At 47.3% G+C, this 26,653-nt stretch overlaps 1 protein-coding gene across 1 annotated transcript in view; it reads left to right on the top strand.

Annotated features, from left to right (window-relative positions):
- The window catches only part of RAPGEF1 (Rap guanine nucleotide exchange factor 1), a 140,765-nt gene that overhangs the window by 54,141 nt on the left and 59,971 nt on the right, over window positions 1-26,653 (top strand). The window contains 4 exon segments of the mRNA XM_036854496.1: window positions 16,756-16,895; window positions 17,526-17,639; window positions 22,148-22,326; window positions 26,484-26,640. Coding sequence (XP_036710391.1) covers window positions 16,756-16,895; window positions 17,526-17,639; window positions 22,148-22,326; window positions 26,484-26,640 — 590 coding nt within the window.

Genomic DNA, 26,653 nt, shown 5'->3' with positions numbered 1-26,653 from the left:
ACTGATTTTCATGCATTTTTCAAACATGTCCATGAGCTTTTTGGAAGCTGCATATTTTATTATTAAGGTGCCCTTAGTTCTGAGGACACCAGTGGCTGGCGGACACCAGTTGCAGAACAAAAACTATCTTTTAGCAGATTTAAGTCATGATGAGTACATGACGGGCCCACGCTTCCTGGAAGAAATGAAGTGACATGTTTTTCTCTATGGCCGCTTGGTGGCTCTTGGAAGCTTTGGTTGAATACCACCAGACTTTATTCTGCCATACCCTTTCCTCCAAGGAAGGGGTCTTTGTAGACCCCACACAGACTAGGTGACAGGAGCATACTGCTAGCTGTCACATCTGGGGGGACCTGTGCTTGGGGAGTCTGGGTCCTGGGCAAATTCCTTTCCTTCCCGGTTGATTTTGTTTTCCTCTTTAAGAAATATAAGATTTCCCATCTTGAATGTGAAATGTGGTTTTCATCTTAGAATGTGCTTGAATTTTAAAGATACTTAAAGGACTTTAAAGATACTTCATTCTCCATGGAGGAAACAGTTCATTCATGGTTGGGGTCAGTGTGGTGACCTCTCACCCCCCCAGCCCTAACTGTGGTCGTTCGGACACCTCAGCCCTTCCCCTTTCAGCTTCTGTCTGTTTTGTCCAGGTTTGCTTTCTTCTGACTGCAAATGTGAATGTGTTGTATAGGTGTCTTGTTTATGCTTTTTTAGACCAAAACCTTGTCATTACCCACCTCTCTACCCTCTTGAGAATCACTGTCTTAGAGCAGTTACTTGAGGGCAAAAATCACAGATTTTTCTAGCACAAAGTAGATGCCAAATATAAGTAAGCATGGCATTAAGCTGAAGGAAGAGCAATGATTGATCACTTTGGTCCACCAGTTCTGGGTGAAATACGTTGTCCCAAGAACTCTGCACATGGTGGGTCCTGTTTTATTTATCAGTTTACTTGTGCTCTGAGCCTTGTAGCTAAAGATTCTTGCTTGGGGTGGCTGATTGGAATTTGTCAGCTGAGACTGGTGGTCACCCCTTTCCCCCAGGCCCCCCGGCTGTGCTAATGCAGGTCTGTTCTAGGTACAGCGTTTACAAATCCGTCTCCCCATCAGGAGGGGCTTATCCTGAGGAATGTTCTGATCTGAGATGAGACCCACCCCTTCGGTCAGAGTCAGAGGATCCGCCTGCCTATCACTTCATGTGTGCACTTGGCTCTGCTGGGCTTGCAGTCAGCCCCTCCCCCTCTTTGGCCCAAGATTTGGAGTTTCTTATCAGTTTCACTGCTTTCCCCCAGATCTTTGTCTTCCAAAACAGTGCTTCTCAAACTTGAGCGTGCTGCAGAGTTACCCGGAGGACTAGTTAAAGCCCCAGTTCCTGGGTCCCTTCCCCATAGACCTCAATTCATTAGGTCCAGGTTGGGTTGGAGAGCCAGCACTCTGACCAGCTCCAGGTCACGGTGATGCTGCCGTCGGCCACACAGTTCCTCCCCCTGCTCCTTACTCTCCGTCAGGGGAGGGATTCAAACACCGTTTGGTCGTAGAATCAACTCAGTGGATTAAAAAGTGAAAAAGAATTTAAAACTTGTGGATTTTTGATGTACTCTGTTGCAAAATAAATACATTTCTTACTGTGGTCAGAAAAGGATTGAAAGCTACTGATAAGCCTCCACCTTAGAAATGACCCACCTATTGGCACTACACCTGTGCATGATTCTTAGTTCCAGACCCAGGTCAGGAAGCTCAACCAGTGTCCTGGTGACTTCGGGTAAAGGCTAGATTTGCAGTCTTGATTGCCCCTACAGGACCCCTGACCTGTAGCTCCTCTTTGTCCTAGTGAGAGGGTTTCTCTACCCCGTGCTCCCCAGGGAGAAGGGTCTTCAGCGTGTCAAGTTGGTCGTAAGTGAAATAAGTTTCATGAAATATTTAGCCTTACTATCTGCAGTGCCCTCTGATATTTTGTATTCTGTTTCATGTTTTGATCCAGGAAATTGATTTGGGGACCTACTAGTGGGTTGTGACTTGCAGTAAACGGTTAGCAGGAGGAGTAGACCACACATCTGCCCCCCTGGGTAGCCAAGGCCCATTCAGCTTCGTCTCTCAAGGATGCCTTTTCACCCAAGTCAACCCTCATCCCTTTGCATTTTTCACAGCTGGATTCTGCAGTGTCTGCTTGGCTTACAACTCCAGGGCTTCCTTCATGAATGTTTTGTGGCTATGTCAGGAAGTAAACCCTTTAATTCTTCAGCAGCTGTCTCACTCTGCTGTGTGTTGGAGCCCTGGGTGTACGACTTTACTTCGTTGTTAGCTGATAAACCACTTGAGGGCAGGACCTACATTCCTGTTCAACCACGGACCCTCTATGGTTCCAAATGCCTAGCATCTGGCTGGTGGAAGGGGCCACGTTGTGCCCCATGGCCAGGTCCTGAACTCGGTTTTTAATAATGTTCCAGTGGAAAAGTGAATTCTGACCGCAGACAGCTGACTTTGAGAAGACATGTCTCTGCCTTCCCCTCGCCATGTGGCCTGTGCGTGTTCTTCCTCCTTGGCTTGCCGAGATGGAGGCCTTTAGACAATCGGCAGGAAGCTGCCTCCTGTGCAAATATTTGGTCCTTTAAAAAGAACTTCAATTCTAGGACGCTTAAAGGATACGGCTGCTGAGGGAGAACAAGGGAAAATGAGATGTCTTCTCAAAAAAGGCACACTGTTTCCTGCTCTGAGGATTCTAGAATGAGACAATTGGATTTTTACTAAAGGCACTCACTGGGGTGGGGTGGGTTTTCGGAGAGTTCTGAACAAGAGAGAGGATTTGGAGGGAGTTAGAGGAATGTTGTTTGGCTGAGTCCAAGATCCAGGAAAGGGGCTGGCCGCCACTGAAGAACTGTCTTTTAAAAATACATATTGTGAGGCCATTTGTTATTTATCACAGACTGTAAAGGTATAAATTCCTTGAGAACTGAGAGGCCTTTTTGACTTCAGAAAATCCCCTTCCAATCCTTTCTAGCCAAATGTTGGCAACTCCAGCAGTCACCAAAATATGTATTCTTCAGCGACCTGTTGTTTAAAAATAGTGTCTCGGTTCCATCCATAATCCCACCTCCCAAATTGAAAGAGTCAGTGTATAACTTTGGCCTCTCTCCCGTAGGCTAAGGGACTGTGCCTGAGATTTCATCACTGAGGGTATTTTTAGCCCAGGTGCCAGCACGGCCAGGAGGTGGCCACATCTTTGATGTGATGCTGTGAGTGAGCCATCTTGGTCTTGGACTTTTCCAGAAGGGTGTGATTCACTTTTACAAGCAGTACTGGCCTGAAAGTCTTTTCTTCTACTCTTGTGGTGACTTGCTTCCCTGGTGATCAAAGTTGTGAACACATCTAATAAACGGCATATTTGCTAGGCTCTGGCTTAAAAAAGAGGAAGAGGAGCCCACGCTGAGATGTGCCGTCTGAGTCGGAAGCCGGGGTGGGGGCAGGGCAGTGGTGCTCGTAGGCGAGCACAGGGCCCTGCGCCTATGGGCACTGGATTGTTATGAGTGGGACACACGAGCCCTCCTTCCTCTGAACCTGTACTCTGCTTCATTTGAGCCATCTTTAGGGTACTTAACTCACTTCTCTCTCTACTAAGTTTGGAGACTGCGCGGCTGGCGTGTGAAGCTGCACCGGGCTCAGATCCAGTCTGTCCCTTGTTCCTCAGCCTCAGTTTCCCTGCCCTGGAGGGTCACTGTGAGGATTGACTGAGACAGACCCACAGAGTGCCGGGGTGGCGCTGGGCACTCCCTGCAAGCGGCGGCCCCAGCGGCTGCTGTGTTGCTGTTGTCGGCTTCACGTGGTGTGTGCAGCACCTTGTGCACGGGGGGCCCATGCTTCTGACTGGAAACAAATTGGATTGGATTTCAGGCTGTAAGCTAATGAAATTCTGGCTTTGACTAAACCAGCCTGACGTCAGATTTTCGAGGCCGCTCAGAGCCTCTGGTGGGCGGTTAGACCATCTGTGGCTGAAGTAATTCATGAGCAGAGAGTAGGTGGTGTCCCCAGCACTGGAGCGGCTGTCTCACTTTCTGTCTTCTTTGCATTTTTACTTACTATGCTGAAGTTGTCCCATGAGGAAGAGAAATGACTGGAAGCTGGTTAATACTTCTCAGCCATTACTGAGGAGGGAGCCCTGGACCGGCTTTGCTCAGGAGGCCTGGGTCCTAGGCTAGCGGGAAATCAGTTCCCAGGGCCTCGGCTTCCTCTGTCAGTAGACTCAGATCCTTTCAAGTTCCCACACTTCATGGAAGCTGAGAGCCCACCACTCACTTGGCACCTGGTGGGGAGTGGGGCCTCTGAAGCCGGGCAACCAGGACCACCTTGGTCCTTACCCTGGAGAGACTGGGATTGATCAGCGCTTGATTCTGAATGTATAGAGCAGAGTGGGGTTTGTTTTTTACCCCATGCATGTATGAACCGACATGATGGACGTTCTTGTGAGAACAGAGCCCTGGCCACAGATGTATTTGAGGGACAGGAGCAGAGGGCCAGGGTCTGTCAAGAAACGCTCGTCAAGGAGCAGCCGAGTAGCCTTTGCTCATTTTGTTCCGGAGAAAATGCGCTGCCTCTGGTTGGGTGAGAGCAAAGGCTGCCTCTCCTGCATACCTGCCCCCTCCCACTCCCGCCCCCATGCCTGGGAAGCCAGAAGCGCGTCTTTGGAGAAGTGGTCATTTTCAGATACCTCTGTGTCCTTCAGAGTTTTTTGCAGCCTTTTCCAAACCAGCTCCTGTTTGCCAACTCTGATGTTTTTCATTGGTCCCCATGTGAAACGTCCAAAGCCTGGAGTCTCAGCCCTTTTTCCTGCCCTGAGGAGCAGGCTGGGTTTTCACTCAAAGACCGTGGGTTCCAGGGTGCTTCCACCGGCACCCGGAACCGTCCTCCTCCTGAGCGGGCTGTGAGCAGCTGGAAGGGTCCTGCCTTTACTCAGCACGTCTCCATCCCAGGAGTCCTTGCTGCATCAGGACTGAGGATTTTCCTGTGTCTCCCCCACAAGATTAGGGGCTCCTTGGTGGGAGGCGCTGTGTCCTGCTCCTCTTTCTGACACCAGCACTTTGCAAATGCTTGGCATATAAATATGTATGGAACGAACGAGTGAGTGAATGAATGAGGGCGCCGTTTGTGCCTGCCCTGCATTATCGGATACACCCTGTTTCTCTGAGGTGATAGGGAAGGGAGGGGAGTTTACAGGTGACCCTTGTCCCTTCGCTTTCTTCGATCTTTGCCCAGCGAGAAATTCCAGCAGTGTCCCAAACTGCTGGGGATTGTGACTCCCAGCTGCCTCTCCTGTTGCTTGGGAAATAAATAAGTGAACGTGTGCTCACTGACAAATGCAAATGTCGTTTTTCCTCTGGAAGCCCAGAGGGTGGCCTGACAAATCATGCGTTCTCGGGGGTCCCTTAGCTGGGCCTAGAGCAGCTGAGGTGGATGGAGCCGCCGTCTGCTGCGGCCGTGGTGCTGCGGTGCCCCGTGCTGGGCCTGGCGCCTCACTAACACGACTTCCTGCCCCCAACTCGGGCTGCTGGGCGGGCAACACCGTGCTACACAGTAGTCTCAGCTGCCCTTGAGGAACGTTGTTTGAATTCTGAACTGGCACCAGTCCTAACATACAAGTTCCTCTGAGGGACAGAGGCTGCTCCAGACAGCTCCACCTAAAGGACAAAGGTTAGGGTGGACCTGCTTCCTGCTGTAGCTGGGATCCTGATGATGTGATGCGCTTTGGCCCTGCCTGCTTTCTGCCCAGCGTGTTGGTATGTTTACTCGGAATAAACTGATCTCTCTCCCTCTCTCTCTCCTCTCTCCTCTCTCGTCTCTAGAAATAACACTCTGGAGAAATGACTAATTTACATCTCTGGACGTCTGTGAAGCCTGTGGCCTTAAGAATCTCTGGGTCAATTCCAAACAGTCATAGAAAAAAAATCCTTCCTTGGGAGTAGGCCACCCTGGGGACAGGCTGACCTTGAGTGGTTCACAGCACGTGTTAGGGCTACAGTTGCCTTGTCTGCGATGTGTGTGTGCATGTTCTGGGGGTGGGAGGTGGGGGATTAGGCCCCTGTGACTTGGTTTCCTCATTTGCCAAAGGGTGCTAAGAATCCTTCCCGTCCAGTGTTGATGTGAGCGTGGCCCTGGGCAGGGCCTGGCTTCCAATAGGGTGTTTAAACACACAAGCTGCTGATTTAGCCACTTGATTGGGCTCCAGGAGGGAAGCAGCTCTCAATCCCAGAGGGTCCCCTTTCATCTCATGGGATATCTGTTCGTTATTTGACGAATTTTTTATAATAGGAGTAAGTGTTGGGAAAACTCTTTGTTCAGCGCCCTCTCTGACAGGTAGCGGGTGGGAGGCTCCCCAGGAGGTCATCTCCAGGCTTTGTTCACATCAGAAGTTTACCTGGTGGAGGCTGTGGCTTCTATTTAAATCCTACAGGGTACTTCAGTTACTGGATTCTCCTCTTTTTCTACTTTTTTTCTTTTTTTTTTCAAGTTGCTGGAAGTTGAGAGGCAGTTGAGCCTCAGACAAGTAAAACTGTATCTAACAGCCCAGACAGCGTCACCAAGAGTCCAGCTCCTCTCATCTCTGCTCTACCTTTTTTTTTTACTACAACTTTTTTTAAATTAAAGTAAAACACACATGTAGAAAAATGCTCAAATCATAAGAGCACTGGCTCAATGAATTATCTCCTCTATTTAAAAATTCTACAGTGTTAAAAAATAATAATTGCCCATTCAAAATGGTGGCAGTTATCTCAGAACATTTGGGTAACAGCAGATAACATTTATTTAATGTTTACAAAGTGCCAGTACTGTGCTAAGTGACTTTACTTGGAGTGCTTTATTACATCCTTATAACAGCACCATGAGGTGAGGTAAGGATCATCATTCCCATTTTATAAATGAGAAAAGTGAGGCCCCAGTGGGCAGCTTATTCAGAGTCACACACATTGAGAGTGTTTCACTTATATCTGAGCTGCAGGTGGGGTGGGAATGAGTTCACAGGGCTGTCCTTGGCCATGTGTGGAGGTCAGTGTCACTCCTTTTGCCCCCAAATCATAGCAGAGGACATGATGTCACTGCCAGCATGAATATCCTTGGTCCCTGCTGCCAAAGAAAATCGGTTTGCATTGTTGGGAAGCGATGATTGTCAGAAATTCCTTCTGTTCAAACAGAGTCTACCTCCTTTGCCCTACACCTCCTGCCTTGCACAGCAAGTTTCCTCACTCTCTGTCCCTGTACCACGTGGTGGCTAGAATGAGATCCTGCAGTACCTCCACGTAGGCAGTGGTTAGTGGAGGGCCTCAGAGCCTGGAACTCACATGCTGCCCTGGAGCCCAGCCTGGGAGTGAAGGGTCCTCCTGTGGTGGGCCCTTCTGCAGCTGCACACTGTCTGCCTTTCCGGGGGAAGCGAAGCACCCTTAAAGACCTCAGCGCCACAGCCCAGAAGCACTGGAATCCAACCAGCCCAAGGCGCTTTCTTTCAAGAGACCAGTGGGCCAGCCTTCCTCACAGGGACGGGGAGGGCCAGCCACTCCCAGGGCCTCGAGCTGCAGCAGTGCTGGAAATGTGTCTGGTCCCGCTGGAGACTGGATTCTGAAGACTTAGCATGAAAGAAAAAGAAGAGTAAAATGTTTCGTTGATGGTTTTTATTTAATTGCATATTGAAATTATAATATTATGGATAATTTAGGTTAATTTAAAATCATATGTGGCTCTTGTTGTATTTCTGTTAGATAGTACTGGCCCAGGGAGTCCGTTGTCCTCTGGAGACCTAGACGGGGAGAGGGAAGGGTATGGTTTCTCTCTTGTCTTCTCCCTGGAAGTGGCTTGAACAACATTCTCTTAACCCAGATGACCCAAACTGAACCACCACAGCAGAGAAAGTTCTTGATTGAGTTGTCTCTGACTCACGTGTTGGCATTCCTCAGAGAATTGTATTAAAAATCAGTATAAACCGTCCCATCTACATCACTAATCAGATACTACTCTCTGGTATTGGTTGAATGTAGTAGTTGTTAGTTGTTGCAGAATTCATTCATTGATTCTTTTGTCTTTGTGTTCACTAACAATCATTTATTTATTTTCACTGTGTGCCGGTTTTGGGGCTAAGTGCCGGATTCCAAAATGAGTAAGATTTAATCCTGGGCCTCCAGGAAGCATGTGCTCAGCTCTCGTCCTGCCTTGCCCTCTGCAGCAGTGGAGAGAGGATGCCCGTTCCTCTTCATCCTCACCAATGCTTAGTGTTTCCTCTTTTTTCTTTTTATCCATTCTGGTGTGTGTGTAGTCGTATTGCTTCATGGTTTTAATTTATTGTTTCCTGATGACAAATGGAACTGAGCACCTTGTCGTCTGTTTATTGGCCATTTGGATTTCATCTTTTGTGAAGTGTCTCTTCAGTTCTGAATCTGCTTTTAATCCTTACCAGTTATGCAAGTAAAGCGAAACTGGTAGCTCTGTCAGAGTTGAGCCCAGATCCACAGTGAAGCCTGGGTTCTTCTGTAGGTGGCAGGGGCCCCCAGGCCTGGTCTCTTTCCTGCACCCCACCTCTTCTGCTTGCACCCCGAGTCTCGCTCTCTGGCACAGTCCCTGCTGGCCTGCCTCCAGCTCAAGGCAGCTGCGCGGTCTCTCAGCAGGTTTTCAGTGCTCATGCCGTTTGGCCTAACAGTTGCATTTCTAGGAGCCTGTCTCAGACAGGTGCTCAGAGGGCTAAGCCTGAGGGGCTTCTTCCATGTGCTGTTGTTTGAAGGGCAGGGGCTTGGAACCGGAACCATCAGTCAGGAGACTGGTGGACTGTGTGTGGTTGGCCTTTCAGCAGAACATGATTCACCCGTTAACTGTGCTCACGTGGGAAAATGCCCACCGCATATCGCTCAGGTGAAGAGAGCAAGTCAGGGAAATATTTCAGCTCTGCCATACGTGGAGTTATGAGGGATTTTCACTTTCTATATTATATATTTTTACAGTGCTTGGATTTTTATAATGAGGTTGTTTTACTTTTGTTACTGAAAAAAAAAAAGGATATGCTTAATATTTCCATTAGCACCCACGGCAGCATCGTAGCGATCAGTCGACTTCCTGAATCAATGGGTAACATGAAAAGATTTTCATGTCAAAAGAGCCTTTGGTGTTGCAGAACTAGAGAACTTATTTTCCCTGTTTTCCCTAACACGAATAGTTCTGTATTAAGAAAGAGGATCTTTTAATATGGAAATTGTTGGAAAAAATGAAACATCAGGTTACTTTGCGCTCTACTAGGCTGGGATTATTTTTAGCCTTTGCCATACTGAGTGTCGGCAGAGGCTTGGCGGTGTTATCCCGTGACAGTAACGGGTGCCGTGTGCTGAGCATTTGCTGTATGTCGGGTCCTTTGCTAAATGCTTCACACACAGGATCACATGTAACCCTCGCAACAGCAACCCAGGCAGGTCGGTCCTGTGGTTACGCTTGCTCCACAGGCGAGGCACCTTCAGCTCAGAGAGGCCAAGCGCAAGTGAGAACACCAGCTGCCTGCTTCCAGAGCCCGCAGGCCGCCTGCCGTGCCCGCGACCCGCTCACTCGCACGCTGTCTCCGTCTTTACGTTACAGTCTGTACGATTCTAGATAAGCAAACACACCTTTAAAAGTCTGAAGTCCTTATGTTTAAAATAGTTCTTCCTAAGGTCCTCGTGTCACTTCTCCACTCTAGTTGTCCTTTTAACACATTTGGGAAATGGTGTGGATGAAGGAAGCGGAAGTGTGCAACCAGAGCTCGTGCGCGGATGAGCGGGAGTCCTTCCAGTGCCCAGCTCTGCGCCCTGCACGCCGTCGGTACGAAGAATGAGCGGCCGCCGTGTCTCCCAAGGAACTGCCTCAAAGTGTTATCCACCCTGACCCTGACTTTGTGGTCCCTTGTATGGTTGACATGTAGAGACTCCCCCCATCCAAGGCGAAATTAAGCCCTGACAGAAACCACTGCTAAGTTGGGATCCCAGCTGCTGCTACAAATGACGTCTGAAAGGCCAGTTGATGTGTACATTTGTCAGCACCAAGCAGAGATCGTTGTTAAGCCTGGCCAAGGGGCAAATTGAAAATTTAAGAACGAAATATTGAACACCTGGCAGACTACTTGGAAGAAACTGGTTTGGCTTTGGTGTGTTTTTGGTTTTGGTTGAGACGTGATTTTGTGAGCAGGCTACGTGCCTCTCCTCCGCCCGTTCTTTCTCCCTCTGGGTGGAGAAGGCCGTTCAGCTGACAGCCTGTCTGCAGCCTGTGATGGCTGCCCAGCAGAGTGCTGCTCTTGGCGACATCGCAGCCATCTCTACAGAAACTGATTGTGAGGTCAGGTAAGCTGTCCTCCTCTGGCAGAAATGACTGGCAGATTGGTCATTGGGAGTTCCAGACCTCCTTGGTATAAATGCCATACTAAGTGGCGGCTGAGGGTTTTTCTTAAGTTCTATCCATGAGCTTTGAAGTTGTTCTGGCAGATTTGATAGAACACAGTAAGATACACCAATTTATAGCATTTCCATGGGAAGGAGGGCTTTTGTTTCCTTTGCTTAGGTATGGCCCTATCGAAAAGTGTGCAAGTCTGGCAAGCCCAGGTGTTGGGAGAGCAGCTGGGACTCAACCTTGCCCTTGGGGCTGCAGAGTGGCACAGACCCTTTGGAGAGTCATCTGGCAACATCCATGGAATGAGGTGTGGTGTGTACTCTGTAGCCCAGCGGTTCTAGTCACAGAAAGCTCTTGCATGTGCTCCAGAAGGCAAGTATGAGAAGGTCCATCGCCGTGTTGTTTGTAAAAGCAAAAACGCTGAAAATGACCCAGTATTCACTGGCAGGGAGGGGGTAAGTAAAACTGCTATATGTGGAACTTCATAGCACTGAAAACAAAAGCACTTATATACACTTCACCTGGCCAAACGTCAGACCTACCACTAAGTGAAAAAGCAAGAACATAGGAATATTTACAATGAAATTCCATTTAAGTTAACTTCACAAACCTATACATTAAACTATACTTATAGATATAAACTATGACAAAATATAAGGGATGAGGGACTTCCCTGGTGGCGCAGTGGTTAAGAATCCGCCTGCCAATGCAGGGGACACGGGTTCAAGCCCTGGTCCGGGAAGATCCCACATGCCGCGTAGCAACTAAGCCTATGCGCCACAACTACTGAGCCTGCACTCTAGAGCCCGTGAGCCACAACTACTGAGCCTGTGTGCCACAACTACTGAACCCACGCTCTAGAGCCCGTGAGCCATAACTACTGAGCCCATGTGCCACAACTACTGAACCCACGCTCTAGAGCCCGTGAGCCACAACTACTGAGCCCACGTGCTAAAACTACCGAGCCTGTGTGCTCTAGAGCCCACGAGCCACAACTACTGAAGCCACATGGCCACATGGGCCACAACTACAGAGCCTGCGCTCTAGGGCCCGTGAGCCATAACAACTGAGCCCGCGCTCTACAGCCCATGAGCCGCAACTACTGAGCCCACGTGCCACAACTACTGAGCCTGCGCTCTAGAGCCCGTGTTCCTCAATTACTTAGCCCGCATGCCAAAACTACCAAGCCTGCGCCCTAGAGCCCGTGAACCACAACTACTGAGCCTGTGCTCTAGGGCCCGTGAGCCATAACAACTGAGCCCGCGCTCTACAGCCCATGAGCCGCAACTACTGAGCCCACGTGCCACAACTACTGAGCCCGTGCTCCAGAGCCCGTGCGCCACAACTACTGAGCCCATGTGCCACAACTACTGAGCCTGTGCTCTAGAGCCCACGAGCCATAACTACTGAAGCCTGCGCACCTAGAGCCCGTGCTCCGCAACAAGAGAAGCCACTGCAGTGAGAAGCCCGTGCACCGCAACGAAGAGTAGACCCTGCTCGCTGTAACTAGAGAAAGCCCCTGCGCATCAACAAAGACCCAACGCAGCCATAAATAAATAAATAAAGAAATAAATTTTTTTTAAAAATAAGGAATGATAAGCACAAAAATCAAAATCACAGTTACCCATCGTGGGGAAGAAAGATATGATTATGATGGAGCATGCGGTGGCAGCAGTGAGATTGCTAACGTTCTGCTTCTAGAGCCGTGCTGTCCAGTACGGCAGCCACCAGTCTCGTGTGGCTGTTTAATTACATTTCAATAAAAAGTCAGTTTCTCGGTCACACTAGCACATTTCAAGTGCTTAATAGCCTCCAGTGGCGGCCACGTTGGGTAGTGCAGATATTCTATCATTGCTCACGGTTCTCTTTGATAGTCTGGGCTGGTGGATGCATGGATTTGATGAATTCTCTGTACGTTGTACATGTGTATGTATGAAATCTTTCAAAATTTTGTTTTAATTTCAGTACTGGAAAATATCTAAACACATACATTTACAACTTCCCAAGTGAAAAGTCAGAGTGGTCATTAAAGTCACCTGAAACTCTGCGGTAGTGTGAGAGCATCTCTTTAGCATTGCCCTCTACCCAAGATGATTGATACACATGAGGAATGTGAGAAGAGGGGCAGGAAGTGTGTGTGTGGGGGGGTACTGTTGGCAAGATTACCCCAACATAGCTGCCACCTTTGCTTCCTTCCACTCTGCTGTCACTGGTCGTTATAGTGCTTTATCAGCACTGAAATGCATAGTTTGAGTGACCTTGCAAGTCTCCTGAAACCTGTGTTGAAGTCTGTGTTGCTAAGCTGTTGTTTCAAGGAAAAGGTGACAAGCAGCCTCCAAGTCAAAATCTGCCCTAGTTAGTGCTGTCCTTGATTTCCAGGCTTGAGGAGGTTGGCTGTCATCACAAAGGACCTGCTTCCTCCACCTGATTTATCACACCTTGTGCTAGAGCTGGCTGCTTTGAGGCTGTTAAATACTACAAGGAGAGAGATTTATTGGTAGATATAACACTTTCTTTAAATGCTGATGTGGATTCCCAGCTGTGCCCTAAGACAGACCAGAGTCTCAGGCTGTGCTTGGCAAAGCAGAGGTTGAGAGAGTATGTTGTGATATATTTCCTGGGCTCTGTTTGCTCTCAGGCGGAGGTGTCCTTACTTGACCCCTGGGTCATGATCAGGGGTTTTGGGGAGCCCCCATACCTTGTTTGCCTACCCTAGTTCTACCCTGGTCATGATGGCAGAGATGTGAACCTGGGCAGTCCCTCAGCCCCCTGCCTACCCATATAGCAACTCGGGGCAGCAGACCAGAGGAGGCAGAAGTTGGCTCGCCCAGCCCATGTCTCTGAACATTTTTGACCACCAAAGAAACCATGCATCCTGCCTTTACTTCCCCATTTGTGTCTGCTTTTCTTGCCCCGCTTTCAGTCTTGCTTGCCAGGGTGGAAGTCACACCCTAACATCTGACTTGGGAACCTGTCTGGTGAGGGATGTGCTGAGGCCAGCATCCGAAGGAGGAGGATGGGGGCAGCAATAAGGGCAATATGGAAGGAGGCACCAGAGAGGGGCACAGATGAACTTCTGGTCAGGACTAAAGGAAGAGGAGAGGGGCATGTGTAAGGCCCGCAGTTCCTCGGGATCGTGGGTCAGATGTTCAGTGCTGCAGAGTATCCTGATTCAGATCTGTTAGCAGTTGGGAAATAAGAATTCAAAGTTTGGTCAGACTTGCTACCCATCCAAATCATATAGTTAGGTTGATTAGCTCCCTGTATTGAGCAGGTACCGTGTGCCCAGCACATGGCTGAGTACCTCACCACGTCGTCCACAAGCAGCATCTCATTTAACCTACGTCACATCAGCCATTTCTAGAACAATGTTATCAGCCCCATTTTCCAGACAAAGAGACTTAGACTTGGAGAGGTGCCGCTGAAGTCTGTTAACTCAAACAGACTGACTGCAAAGCTCACCCTCTTAATTACCACATGAATTATTACACTGGTCACATCATTTCGAAGTATAAAGAAGGAAGTATAAACTGTACATGGGGCCCACGCTGCTTGGGTGGGGAAGGGGAAGGAGGGGAGCTGGAGCAATCAAACCGTCCCAGTTTACCTGCTTTGAATCCCAGGGGTGATGCAGCGTTTGAGGACTGGTGCTGAGAGCCCCTCCGACCCTGCGCTGAGCCGTTCCAGGTGAGGAGAGAGGTGCCTGAGCTTCCTGTGGACTTGTGTCCACACTGGGGCTCTAAGAAGGGCTTTCTGCAGTTCTGGCCAGCAGACAGACAGACAGCTGTGAAGCTGTGTTTGGTTTGACTCCACTTGTGAACGAAGGTCAGACCCTGGCTTTTTCTCTTTGGTCCAGAGTGCAGTGGGTTCCTAGATAATTGCAAAGGGCAGATCATTTATCTGATCCTGCCTGCCACCTGGAAGGTCTTTGACAAAAGAATTGAACTTTGGCCCTATTAAGTCATATGCAACACTAATAGACACAGTGACATGCCTGTAATACAAGATGCTGTGTCATTTATTTGGAAGGTTTTTTGTTTTTTGTTTTTTTAGTACTTAATTGCTGGGAAAATTGAAAGGGAGTGTATTTTTTATTTTAAAGATACAGATAGGGGACTTCCCTGGTGGTGCAGTAGTTAAGAATCTGCCTGCCAATGCAGGGAACATGGGTTTGAGCCCTGGTCTGGGAAGATCCACATGTCGCGGAGCAGCTAAGCCCGTGAGCCACAACTGCTGAGCCCACACTCCACAACTACTGAGCCCACGCACTGCAACTCCTGAAGCCCGCGTGCTGCAACTGCGGAAGCCCACACGCCTAGAGCCCATGCTCCACAACAAGAGAAGCCACCGCAATGAGAAGCCCGCACACCACAACGAAGAGTAGGCCCCGCTCACCACAACTAGAGAAAGCCTGCGCGCAGCAACGAAGACGCAACGCAGCCAAAAAAAAAATACAGATACTTCTTTTTCCATTGCATAGGATCACGTTCTCCATAATTTTCAACCAATTTCAAGTATTTCCTGTGAATTTCTGACATTACCTAAAGAAGCAGTCCTTTTCATGGGTTTTTTTTTTTTTGGCTGCATTGGGTCTTTGTTGCTGTGCGTGGGCTTTCTCTAGTTGCAGCAAGCAGGGACTACTCTTCGTTGTGGTGCACGGGCTTCTCATTGCGGTGGCTTCTCTTGTTGTGGAGCGTGGGCTCTAGGTGCGTGGGCTTCAGTAGTTGTGGCACACAGGCTTCAGTAGTTGTGGCTCGAGGGCTCTAGAGCGCAGGCTCAGTAGTTGTGGCGCACGGGCTTAGTTGCTCCGCAGCATGTGGGATCTTCCCAGACCAGGGCTCAAACCCGTGTCCCCTGCAGTGGCAGGCGGATTCTTAACCACTGCACCACCAGGGAAGCCCTCGTGGGGTATTTTTTCATTGGTTGATTTGTTCATTTGTTGAATTAATGTTTCCTGAGCATCTTCTATGGGCCAGGTACCATGTTAGCACTGGAGATGCAGGCTTGAACAAGGCAGGTACAGCCTTCAGCGAGTCTGCATTCTTGTGAGGAGATAAACACATAAGTAAATAATTTAATAAGATGGTTTCAAACACTGGAAAGTGCTGTGGTAAATGGCGGGTGGTAAATGAAGGAAGGCTGCTTATTGGGTTAGTTTTTTTTAACAGCTTCATTGAGATATAATTCACATACATGACTCCTTTAAAGTGTAGAATTCAAGTTTTTTTTTTTTATAGTAATTCACTGGGTTGTATAATCATCACCAGATTCTAATTTTAGAACACTTTTATCCCCCACCAGAAAAACCTCTTACTCTCTAGCAGCCCTCTCCGTCCCTCTCCGCTCTCTTCAGTCTTAGGCAACCATTAATCTACTTTCTGTCTCTATAGATTTGCCTGTTCTGGACATTTCAGATACATGGAGTCATACACTGTGTGGTCTTTGTGACTGGCCTCTTTCGCTTAGCATAATGTTTTCAAGATTCATCCATGGTATAGCATATCAGTACTTCACTTAAGTGTAATTTTATGCCTAAGTATTTTATTCTTTTTGATGATTGTGAATGGAAGCTTTTTAGACATTCGTTTTGAATGTTCCTTGCTAATGTATAGAAATATTGATTTTTGTATATGATCTTGCATATGATTTTGTATATCATCTTGTATCCTGTGAGCCCACTAAATTTGTTTATTAGTACTAGTAGTTTCTTAGTGGATTGCTTGGGATTTTTCATATACAGGATTATGTCATCTACAAATAGAGATAGTTTTATATCTTCCTTTCCAATCTGGTTGGCTTTTATTGGAGTAAGAGAGTACAAAATTGAATAACAGTAGTAAGAACGGACACCCTCATCTTGTTCCTGACCTTGGCGAGAAACCACTTAGTCTTTCACTATGTCCCCGAGGGTTTCAAACACCTTAGTTCTGTTTCAGTCTCCACTGCCAGCTCTGAGGCCTACCCATGTCACTTGTTGCAGTTCCCTAAACCAGAAAACGTGAAGGTTGATTCAAAAGGGCCTTCCTTTCCAGTTCTTACATCCAGCACTTCTGTGATTCTACTTTGGTATTCTTTCATCTTAGTCAGTTCCCTTGGACATTGGTTAGATCATCAGACAAACTCTATCAGGTCACTTGGAAATATTTGCACGTTCGTTTTCCAAACCCATTTTGACTGCGTTCAACCTAGACTAGATGGAAATGGCAAAAATTGAAACATGCAAGCAGAGATGTTTAATGGATCCATATTTCCTTTTCCTTGTAACCCTGAACAGCTAGGGGGAGAGATTTGTTTGAGGACGATGCTCACTTCCACAGAAGGTCAAAGAACCACAGCTTCTTCCCACTCTACCTCTAAAAATCATTACCTTCTTTGTTTTCAGACTCTCAGCGTTCTCATCTCTCCTCCTTCACCATGAAGCTGATGGACAAATTCCACTCACCCAAGATCAAGAGAACGCCATCGAAGAAGGGAAAACCAGCTGAGGTGTCTGTGAAGATTCCAGAGAAGCCTGTGAACAAAGTAAGCTGACTCTCTAGGTGTTTCTCCTGGCCTTCACCTGCTTTGAGCAGTGAGTTTGTGCTGTTTTTTAAGTTTATTCCCTGGGGATTGAACTTTCAGTACAGAACACCTATTCCATAGCATTCCACGGTTCCAGGCGGAGCCTTCAGTGTCCCTGTGAAATATGAACCTTTAGGTTGGTGAGTGTTTCTCCTGTTAATCAGAGTCAAGCTTGGTTGGCTAGAACAGTTCTTTTCCAGCTGTGTCATCCTCTGGGCATTTAAAACAGCTCAGCTCGTCATGTTCACACTCCAGGGTGCTGCCTCTGCCCCAGAGAGGCCCACATTGCCCACACATTCTCTCTCTCTCTCTCTCTCTCTCTCTCACACACACAAACACACACACACACACACACACACACACACGGAAATTTGTGATGTCTAGAACATCCATCATTCGGCTTTAGGGCCCATGCTCTGAAACTTGCTAAACCCTTGAAACCCAGCCAAAGATGTCCTCAAACACCAGTAACCTCAGCAGGGCCAGTCAAGCCAGATGTGTTGGAACAGCTGTTGGTTTTCATCAACCCCTCCCTTCAGCCTAAAACGGCCATTTCAAGCTCTGTAGGAATCCAGGTTTCCTCTCTTCCAGGAGGCAACAGACAGATTTCTACCAGAGGGCTACCCTATCCCCTTGGATCTGGAGCAGCAGGCAGTAGCATTTATGTCCACCAGTGCTGTGGCTTCCAGGTCTCAAAGGCAGAAGGTCAGTGTGATGTTAAGAACAATTGGGTTTGCCTTGCCTTCTACTGCAGAATCCTGGCCCATGGTTTTGGGGATGGAAAAAAAATCTATTGCAATATCATTGTGTTCAGCTGGGTGGCAACTGTGGGCTTAATTGTTCAGGAGACAGTCCAAGGAGCCTTGGATAAATGTAAGAGTTTATCCAAGCCCCCATGGCCTTTGGAGAGAGCTCAGTACTCCATGGCGAAAGCTCTGGGATTTTTGGGATTGGTTTGGGTGTGCTGCTTGGGTCCAACGGGTTCGGGGGAAGCGGGTGAGTCTCATCTCTTAAGACCAGCTGTTCTTTCCTTGAGTTGCTAAGATGATCTGGATAGTTGAGAAAAGGAAGGGCATCTAAAGTGTAAGGTACTCTGTTAACTATCTCCCGAGACTCGTGAGTGTGATGATACTGTGCAGAACCAGCGCTCTCAGAGCCAGGGACACCTTTTGTGCCGCTAACATGTACCAAGCCTTTTCTTAGCCCCATGCTATGTGCTTTACACTCGTTCTCTCACTTAATTCTCATTATAACCCTGGGAGGTGGAAACTTATCTTGCAGAAAAGGAAACTGGGACTATGGAGATATTAAACGTTTGGGCAAAGTCACACAAAGAGTGGTGACACTGAGATTTGAACACAGGCCATCTGACATCAAGTCGAAACTCTCTCGATGCTACAGTTACTCTTTATGAAAGTCAATTTCTTTTTTAATATCTAACAAATCTAATGTTAGCTCCCACACGTAACTGAACATAAAAACAAAATTAAACTCAGCAGTGTAAAATAAAGACAAGCCTCACAGATAAGTAGATTCTGAACCCTTCAGTGACTGTCCACAGCATAGTTTGTAGAACTGTTGTCACAGCTGTCAATTTAATGCTACTAGCAAACACTACCCTGTTATATAAACACATAACTCTTGAATTTTGCAGTGCATCTACTTTTGTTTTTATGTTGACCAGCAGAATATCTTAAAAGTCTAGTTAAAAGTGGAGAAAATAAAGGTTTTAAGTCCAAAGTCTTTGTTGAATAATCGTTTTTCCTGCCCCATCTGTTAAGAAAAAGAGGCTAAAGAGCAAGAATGAAATATACGGTGTTTGCCAGATTGATCTAAATTCCAGATTGAAGAAGAGTAATAAAGTGGAAGATTTGGTCTGTACCGCAATTATTTTTTATTGCAATCTGTTTAGCAACCCCTTGGAACTGGGTTTTATATTAAACGCCAAGAAGAGTGCCACTTGTCATCTGACACTAGTCCAGGCGGCCCGGAGTGAAATGATTTACTAACCACTGTGTTTTGCTAGTGAACTCTGATAAGGAACTGTTTCAGCCGCTCACTTCTTGGAACTTTTCCCCCTTTCTTCATCACTTCAAGAGAGGTCATAGGGGAAATTTGATGCTAAAGTACCCTTTCCTTAGGGGGGGTTTCTGCAAACTCCAGGGGACATTTGGCAATGTCTGGAGACATTTTTGGTTGTCACAACTAGGAGACTGAAGCAGGTGCTACTGGCATCTGTTGGCTGGAGGCCAGGGATGCTGGTAAACATCGTACAATACAGAGGACAGCAACCCCGCCTCACCCCACCCCACAAAGGATTTTCTGTCCTAAAATGTCAGTGCCATGGCTGAGAAACTCTGTTCTCTGGGAAGGAGCTATAGATGTGATCTTCGCCCAAGGAAGAGTGTTACCCTGGTTTCTGGTCATTGCCCTTTAAGAAGGGTTGAATTACTGTGCTCTGCCCCAGGTCACCTGCATGAGTCAAAGTGAGTGTAAACCCATGGTGGGGGCCCACAGTCAGAACAGGAAGTGTTGGGGAATCTGCCAGGGTGTGTGAACTTAGCTGACTCTGTCATTTGCCATCATCCTTAATTATTACTTACTAGCTGTCTTACGACTTAGTATTTCCATATATATTCTCATTTTTCCCAGGTTATTACATGGGAAATTGCAACTCAGGTAGACAGAAATAGATTTGGATCCATCTACAACTTACTGCAGGTCTCTCTTTGCCCGGGCCCTATCCTGGGTGATTTCACGCACCGTCTTACTTACTCCTCACCTTGACCATGTGCACAAGCTTTCACTCTTCCCAGTATACAGAGAGTGTGGGCTCTGGCCCAAGTTTTCTTAATCAAAATCTCTTTCTCCCTTAATTTTATGAAGCACTTCCATATGCATTCTCACCCAGCCCCCGACACGAACCTCTTTAGATCACCCAGGGCAGGCATTATTCTCCCCATTTTGCAGATGAGGAGCCTGAAGCCCAGCAGTGCCTTTGGATCGAGGCCCTTCCCCAGCACCGCTGGCCTCATGTAGTTTCCAGCTTTGTTGGCACCAGTGGTGGCATCTAACCCCTGACGCAGGAGCCGTGTGCAGGTGGATGCAGCTGCCTCTCTGAGGCCTCGGCCTCAGGTTCCCTGTTCCTGGGGGTGTTCGGTCTGGGTGTCTCGTTGTAAACTCTTCCCACTGCTGGCTGTGTTTTGCGAGAAGCCATAGTTTAACAGCTGATGGGCTAGGGGAATGCACAGCGTTCAGAGGCCATTAATTCTGGGAGTGGAATTTTCTGGAGAGTTAATGGATGAAACCTGACTCTGCCAGGTTGTCGGCTCCTTTATTAGGAGCCCAGGGCAGCCCGGCTCTTCAGTGGCTCATTTGATCTCTCTGCAAATGACAGGAGAGTTCTCTTTTTTTCCGTGAAGTGCCTTGCCGCTTTTGGACGGCTCCCATCTCCAGATTAGCCCCTTTCTCCCTAGCAAACCTCGTGACACATTTTCTTAAAATGTTTCCTGCTTCCTGCCCACGTTTTGTCTCTGCTGGCTCCTGATGTGCTGAGATGGCAGTGCTGGAGCCATAGTCCTCTTGCTCAGCTGGCCAAAGCGGTCTTAGTCACATTTGATGTCTGCAAGGCACCATGAGTTCCTTCATGCTGAGGTTCCTCTCAGCCCCGTGTAGGCCATGGTGAAACAGAGCGCTCTGGGCCACGAGGTGGAGAAGCAAGTGCCTGGCTCTTGGAAACAGACAGTAAATAAACAAACGTGTCAGGTAGTGAGAAGAGAAAAATAAGTGACGGCAAAGAGGCCACAGTGATGGGGATGGGGAAGGGGTGTTTTTTTCCTCCCTTGGAGAAATGTATCATGGTGGTCTACAGAATACCTTTTGGGAAGCACCCCCATTGAGAGAAATTAAATCGGGTTTTTGAAAGTTGTCTGACGAAAGGAGGTAATTACTTCTTGATTCCATTTATTTGTTTTTCCTTTGATATTCCCATGAAATCCACTATTGAGATTTTTTATTTAAAATGACATTCCTCATTATTTTAAAAGAGCTGGTGTTCAGAATCATAATCACTTTTTATTGTGTATCACTTTTTTATATATTTATATAGTTTTAAATCTACTTTTCCTAGAAATTATCTTCTTGTTCTCGGTGGTTTTTATTTGAATATTCTCTGGACCTCACAGAGCCCACAGGTGGCAGTTTTCCTCATATGTACCACTCTTAATTTGCCCTGGACATGTAATCGATTCTACTTGAGTAGATTATCCATTTTTGGATTTATCCATTTTATAGATTATTCTTCATCTCCCTTTCCCTGCCAGCCAGCTGGGACCTGGGTTGTTGACATTAGGGTCAGTATAAGGAGAGGTTGGAGAAAGAAACCAAAGGGGTGTGTTTACCCTCTGTCTGTGGATTCAAGATATCCCACAGTCAAGGAGAAAAGATTTGGGTGTGGGAATGTGAGTGCTGGGAAGTACAGGGCTCTGTGTTTTATTTTCCTCCTAGGCGGGCTTTCCTCAGGGGCAGAGGGACCCTGCGTGCTGTTAGCACACGCTGCAGGAGTAGTGATTGAATCATTGCCATCTGTCCAGCTTCTTCACCTTTTCACCCCAGCACATCCCGCCCCTTCTAACCCTAGGGTTTCCAGGTCCTTTGGGAGAGCCATATCATTTCATTGAGAGGGGCTGCGTCTTTGGTCAAATGTGGGAATCTAGTGAAGAGTCCTGGGAGAGTGGGTTTTGAGCACTAATGCCTCTGACCAGTCTTACACAGCCCCTAGGACCTTGAAAGGCCTGGGGTTTCTTGATTTGATTTACTGGATAGATGTACACGTTGGGACTTAACTGTTGGTTCTGTAAGCATCCTGCAGCCATCAGCAAATTAGTCCTCACTACACTTACTGAGGTTAGCGGTGATGCCTCAGTGTGGTTGAGGCAGAGACCCCAGGGCAAATCTGTCTCTGTCCGGGAAGGGAATTAGGAATATCTGAACAACCTTTCTCAGTCAGCCCCTTCTTCTTCCTTCAAGTCTAGCCTCTGTATCCTGATTGCAATCCTTAGAAAAACAATTTGGCTTGCTTTCTGCAGCAAGAAGCCTTTTCCATTGGTGTCAATCTCAAACTAGTTTGCAGGAAATTTTATTTTATTTATTTATTTTAAAATTGCTCCCTTTAATCTCTCTCCTCCCTCCTTATGCTTAACATTTCCTTTCAGAACCTGAGCTGGCTGGAAGAGAAAGAGAAGGAAGTTGTCAGTGCCTTGCGCTACTTTAAGACCATTGTGGACAAAATGGCTATTGATAAGAAGGTACTGGAGATGCTTCCAGGGTCTGCCAGCAAGGTGCTGGAGGCCATCTTACCCCTGGTGCAGAGCGACCCTCGAATTCAACACAGGTGAGTTGCTCTGGGCTGTGTCAGAGCAGTGGAGGCCTAGTGGCACCTTGGTTTGGGGGCATTTCACACTCAGTGTTTCTAGGACCAGTGAAGAATGCCAGGAGGAAAAGGAGCCCTCCCACGCCCTGCCCCCACCCCTACCCCATGGCTATCACTTGGTATTCTTCCAAGGTTGAGGTCATTGTTACTCATGAGGCCTCAACACTGAGGAAGATCGCCACCATTGCTAGGGGTGTATCCACAGCGTAAGTCTGTGGTTATTTTTTCGTACTAGCTAGCTCATTGGCAATAATCGCATTGATCTGGACACATTTTTCCCAGTACCCTATGTTAACCATAGTTTATTATGACATTAAATCCTGCCAATATCTAACCTATTGGAGACCTTGGCTGCTTAGATTATTAGGCCAAAAGAGGTAGAGAAGAATCCCATTAGAGCATGGATTAGTGAAACATTTAATTGTATCAAGCCAGGTCCTCCCAAATAACACCTGGATTCATTGGAAGCCAGGTATGGAAGTGTAGTCAGCTTTTGTGGGGTAATGCTTTTATTGCTAGAGTTCGTTTTCCTCTGAAAGGTTAGTGAGCGGCTTGCCCCTATGTTTGTTGTTAAATACAGAAAGGAAAGCAGTATTAAAAGTAATCTTCAGTGAGAGCCTATCAGGAGCTTCTTCTTGAGAGGCTGTCAGATGCCTGCTGGCTTTGTTTTTCTTCCCTGGTACCTGTTCAGGATAAACATCTCTCTGTTTCAGTTCCTCAAGATGGTTTAGTGTCCTTGTAGCCCCATGAGGCTAAGCTTTTGTGAACTGCTTTCAGAACTTGACAGTGAAGTGCATAGTTTTCTTCTTCTGGGAGATAAAACAGTATCTTTATTTCCAAGAAGCTCTCTGCCCTGGAGCTTCTGCTGACCCCTGTAGATGGTGGTCTTTTGGCTGGAAGCGCACTGAGGCCACTTGGCGGGGAAGGATAAGCCGTTGGTAGGGCTTTGCTCTGCTCTGTCTTCACTTGCCAGGCCAGGCTGCTGTCATGTGCAAGAGGCCTCTGAGGAAGCGAGTCCCTCTGGGGCCTTGTTCATTGCTCCATATGGAGGACTCTGTGAGACCAAGCACCATGCTTTTCCAGTAGGTAGCCCAGTGCCCAGCTCGTAGACAGGCCCGGTGCTGTTCTCCTTTGAGGGAACGTGCTTAACAGTATGCTGGGTCTCAGACGCACAGGTAGCTTTTATGAAATGCTCTCATACACTTCTTCTCATGGGATGGGCCTACCATGGGAGAGTTAAGATCTGAGAAAATCAACTCCCCCACTGTATGACAGTGCTGATTTGATGGTACCGAGTGGGAGCTCTGTTGGACTTTGAAGGAGGGAGAGTTACAGGAGAGTTGCACTTCCTGGGGGAGGATATGCTGCAGCTGCACCTGCAGGAAGGGCAGGATTGGGATGGGCAGTGGGGGCAGGAGAAGGAGAAGAGCAGAGGAGCTGAGGCCAGCGGGCACAGTGTGCCCGGCAGGGACGAGACCCGCAGTCCTGTGAGCAGAGTGTGATCACACCAGGGCGCCAACGGGCGGCGCTGTGGGAAATGAGGGCGCATCCCCTCACGTGCCAGGCCTCTTTGGGAGAGTCCAGGACAGTCACCTTCACTGAGCCCTGTAACAGCGTTGACGGGGCACTGCTGCTAGGACTGTCGCTTCCTGCAGTGTCAGCCAGCAACTCTGCTTGCAAAGTTACTTTCTAGACATGCAGGCTCTGGAAGAATTGACCAAGCAATAGGACAGTGGTGTGGGGCATTTTTTGTCCATGGGGAGGTTTTGTAATTACTTTATAGTTGACAAAAATTACTTACTGTCTATAACAGTTTCCTAGAGGGGAAAAGAGAAATGCCTGGGTGTGGCCATAAGGAATAATGATTTCTTTTTTTTTTCTTTGTAGTCCTTTGGCTAATACCATTTAAGGGATTTTTTCCTCCTGAAATTCTTCCAAAGCCCGTTGCTGATACTTTTATTGATCTCCCTGAGATGATCTAAAATGCTCCTCAAATGTTTCTTTTAGCTTCCTTCCATCATCTCGTCCTCCTGTGCATCTGTTAGCTGGGAGGGTGTTTTCCTGCCTCTTCTCTGTGGGTTGGGCCCTAGCGGGTAGGCTCTTCGCCACGCTCCCCTAGGTTCCGAGGGCAGTGGTGACGGGCCTGTGAACAGGCGGCTGGCTGTTCAGTGTGGGCAATGAATGGAGGCTTTTCCTGACGGTGGAACATTCAGAGATGTTTGAGAGCAGGATCCCTGCTTGCCCTCAGTGCAGACAGCTTTGCTCCATTTCAGAAACAGACCAACGACTGGTCCACTGGACATTTTTATGGTACAAGACCCTCCTTCCTTTTTTAATGTCCTTCCCGTGACATTAAGACACAGGAATATTCTTCTTGCAAGCTCACAGTGTGAAGGGTGGACACAATTACCAACATTTTTAGGTGCTTTCAGGGAAATGTTAACATCCAGTGCAGGTAGGAATTAAGTATCACGTAAAAGTGACCCCTCCCACCTCTTTCATTTAATTATCGCGGGCGGGAGGCCACAGTCTTTGTTTCAAGAGGCCTAGCCTGGCCTTGCCAGGGAGGAGGAGCAGAGCTGCTAGAAGCACGCCCCCCTTCAGGACGACGCCATCTATGGGCCGGCCCCCCGGCAGGTCTGCAAGTTTTGTTTTATTCTCTCAGTCCTCCTTCCGAAGAGAATAGGTCTGACACCGAACACTTTTCATTTGTATCATCCTCTAAAGCAGCCAAACCCTGGCTTTCTTGTGGCTCCTTTTGTAAAGTTTTCTTGTTTGTAATGGGGCTTGAGGAGCTGCTTTCGTTCTTTCTGACTCTTCTTTCCTCTGCCTGAACATGCACGGAGCCGAGTGAATGGCTAAGTGGAGACTTCAGACCTCCTGGAAATTCTCTTCCTCCTTACCTGATTCTGAAGAGCTTCTCATTAGAGCATTGTTTGGTTCAGACTTCTTTTTTTTTAAATGTCTTTGTTTTTAGAACCTGTTTTAATCATATCTTACAATATTATATATTTTTCTCAAAATTATATCTTTGGGGAAAAAGTATATCTTTGGCTCCTAAATGTCTGCCTCATTCTTTTTTTTTTTTTTTTTAGTGGAGGAGGTAGCATCCCACAAATTTTCTACATTTTTGCTCTACCTCTGTTGTAATACAAATATTTAAAATGGAAAAATAATCCTTTCCATAAATCCTAGGGAAAATTATCTTTAGTTGTTTAAAAATATGTGGAAGATATAAAACTTCTTCATTTTGGCCTCCACTCTACAATCGTTGGGGCCTCCAGGTGTGCTCAGGGCTTCTGTTTTGAGTTCTTGGCATCACGGTGAAGTTAGTACCTCCGCCCCCCACCTACCATCACCACAGGTCACCTCGCCTCTGACTTGTCCTCCTTAAAATACTCCTCATTAGTGCGTTCCTCTGACAGCTCAGCCATGGTTTATTGCAGGCAATGGTGAAGCTGAGCCCATGTTAGAAGGAATTCTAGTAAATTTCAGATCTCTTTGAGCTCATGTTTAAAGACTGTTCCTTGGGACTTCCCTGGCAGTCCAGTGGTTAAGGCTCTGCGCTTCCACGGCAGAGGGTGCAGATTCGATCCCTGGTCAGGGAACTAAGATCCAAAAAAAATTTTTTAATAAAAATAAAGGCTGTTCCTTTAAAGGATCCTGCCTGCTAAAATTCCACAAACCTGTTGACTCCTTGTGACGCAATATAACATGAATTTTTATCTAATTCAGAACAAGAAGTGTACAACAGTCTGACCTACTAGGAGGAGAGGAAGATGAGGCACTCCTTGAGAGATGTTATCAGAATCTCATGGAGGATGTGAAGTTTGAAAAAGCATATTAACTATCATGGTGGAATTTTTCTACATTATATATGAGAAATGGAAAACAATTTGTAACAGACTGGAAGATAAAGCTCCACAAAATCTTCATTGGACGTAAGGAAATAGATTCAGGGAGGAAAAGTTTATTAAAAGGAGGTGCAGATCTTATAGAAAGAAGGATTGAGAAACCCTAGTCACTGAGAAACTAGTTCTCTGCTAAACAGATGATGTAAAGTGATGGTCATGCTTTAGATTTTTAATATTCTTTTAAAAATCTTCTCCTACCTCTAGCTCAGCCCTCTCCTCCTGCTATAGCCGAGTGTACCAAAGTCTCGCCAACCTCATTCGTTGGTCTGACCAAGTGATGCTAGAAGGTGTGAACTCAGAAGATAAAGAGATGGTGACAACTGTGAAGGGGGTCATCAAAGCCGTGCTGGATGGAGTGAAGGTACGTGCAGGTT

This window comes from Balaenoptera musculus, chromosome 6 (genome assembly GCF_009873245.2).
Source record: "Balaenoptera musculus isolate JJ_BM4_2016_0621 chromosome 6, mBalMus1.pri.v3, whole genome shotgun sequence".
Classification (NCBI taxonomy): Eukaryota; Metazoa; Chordata; class Mammalia; order Artiodactyla; family Balaenopteridae; genus Balaenoptera; species Balaenoptera musculus.
This window is presented reverse-complemented; position numbering and strand designations above follow the sequence as displayed.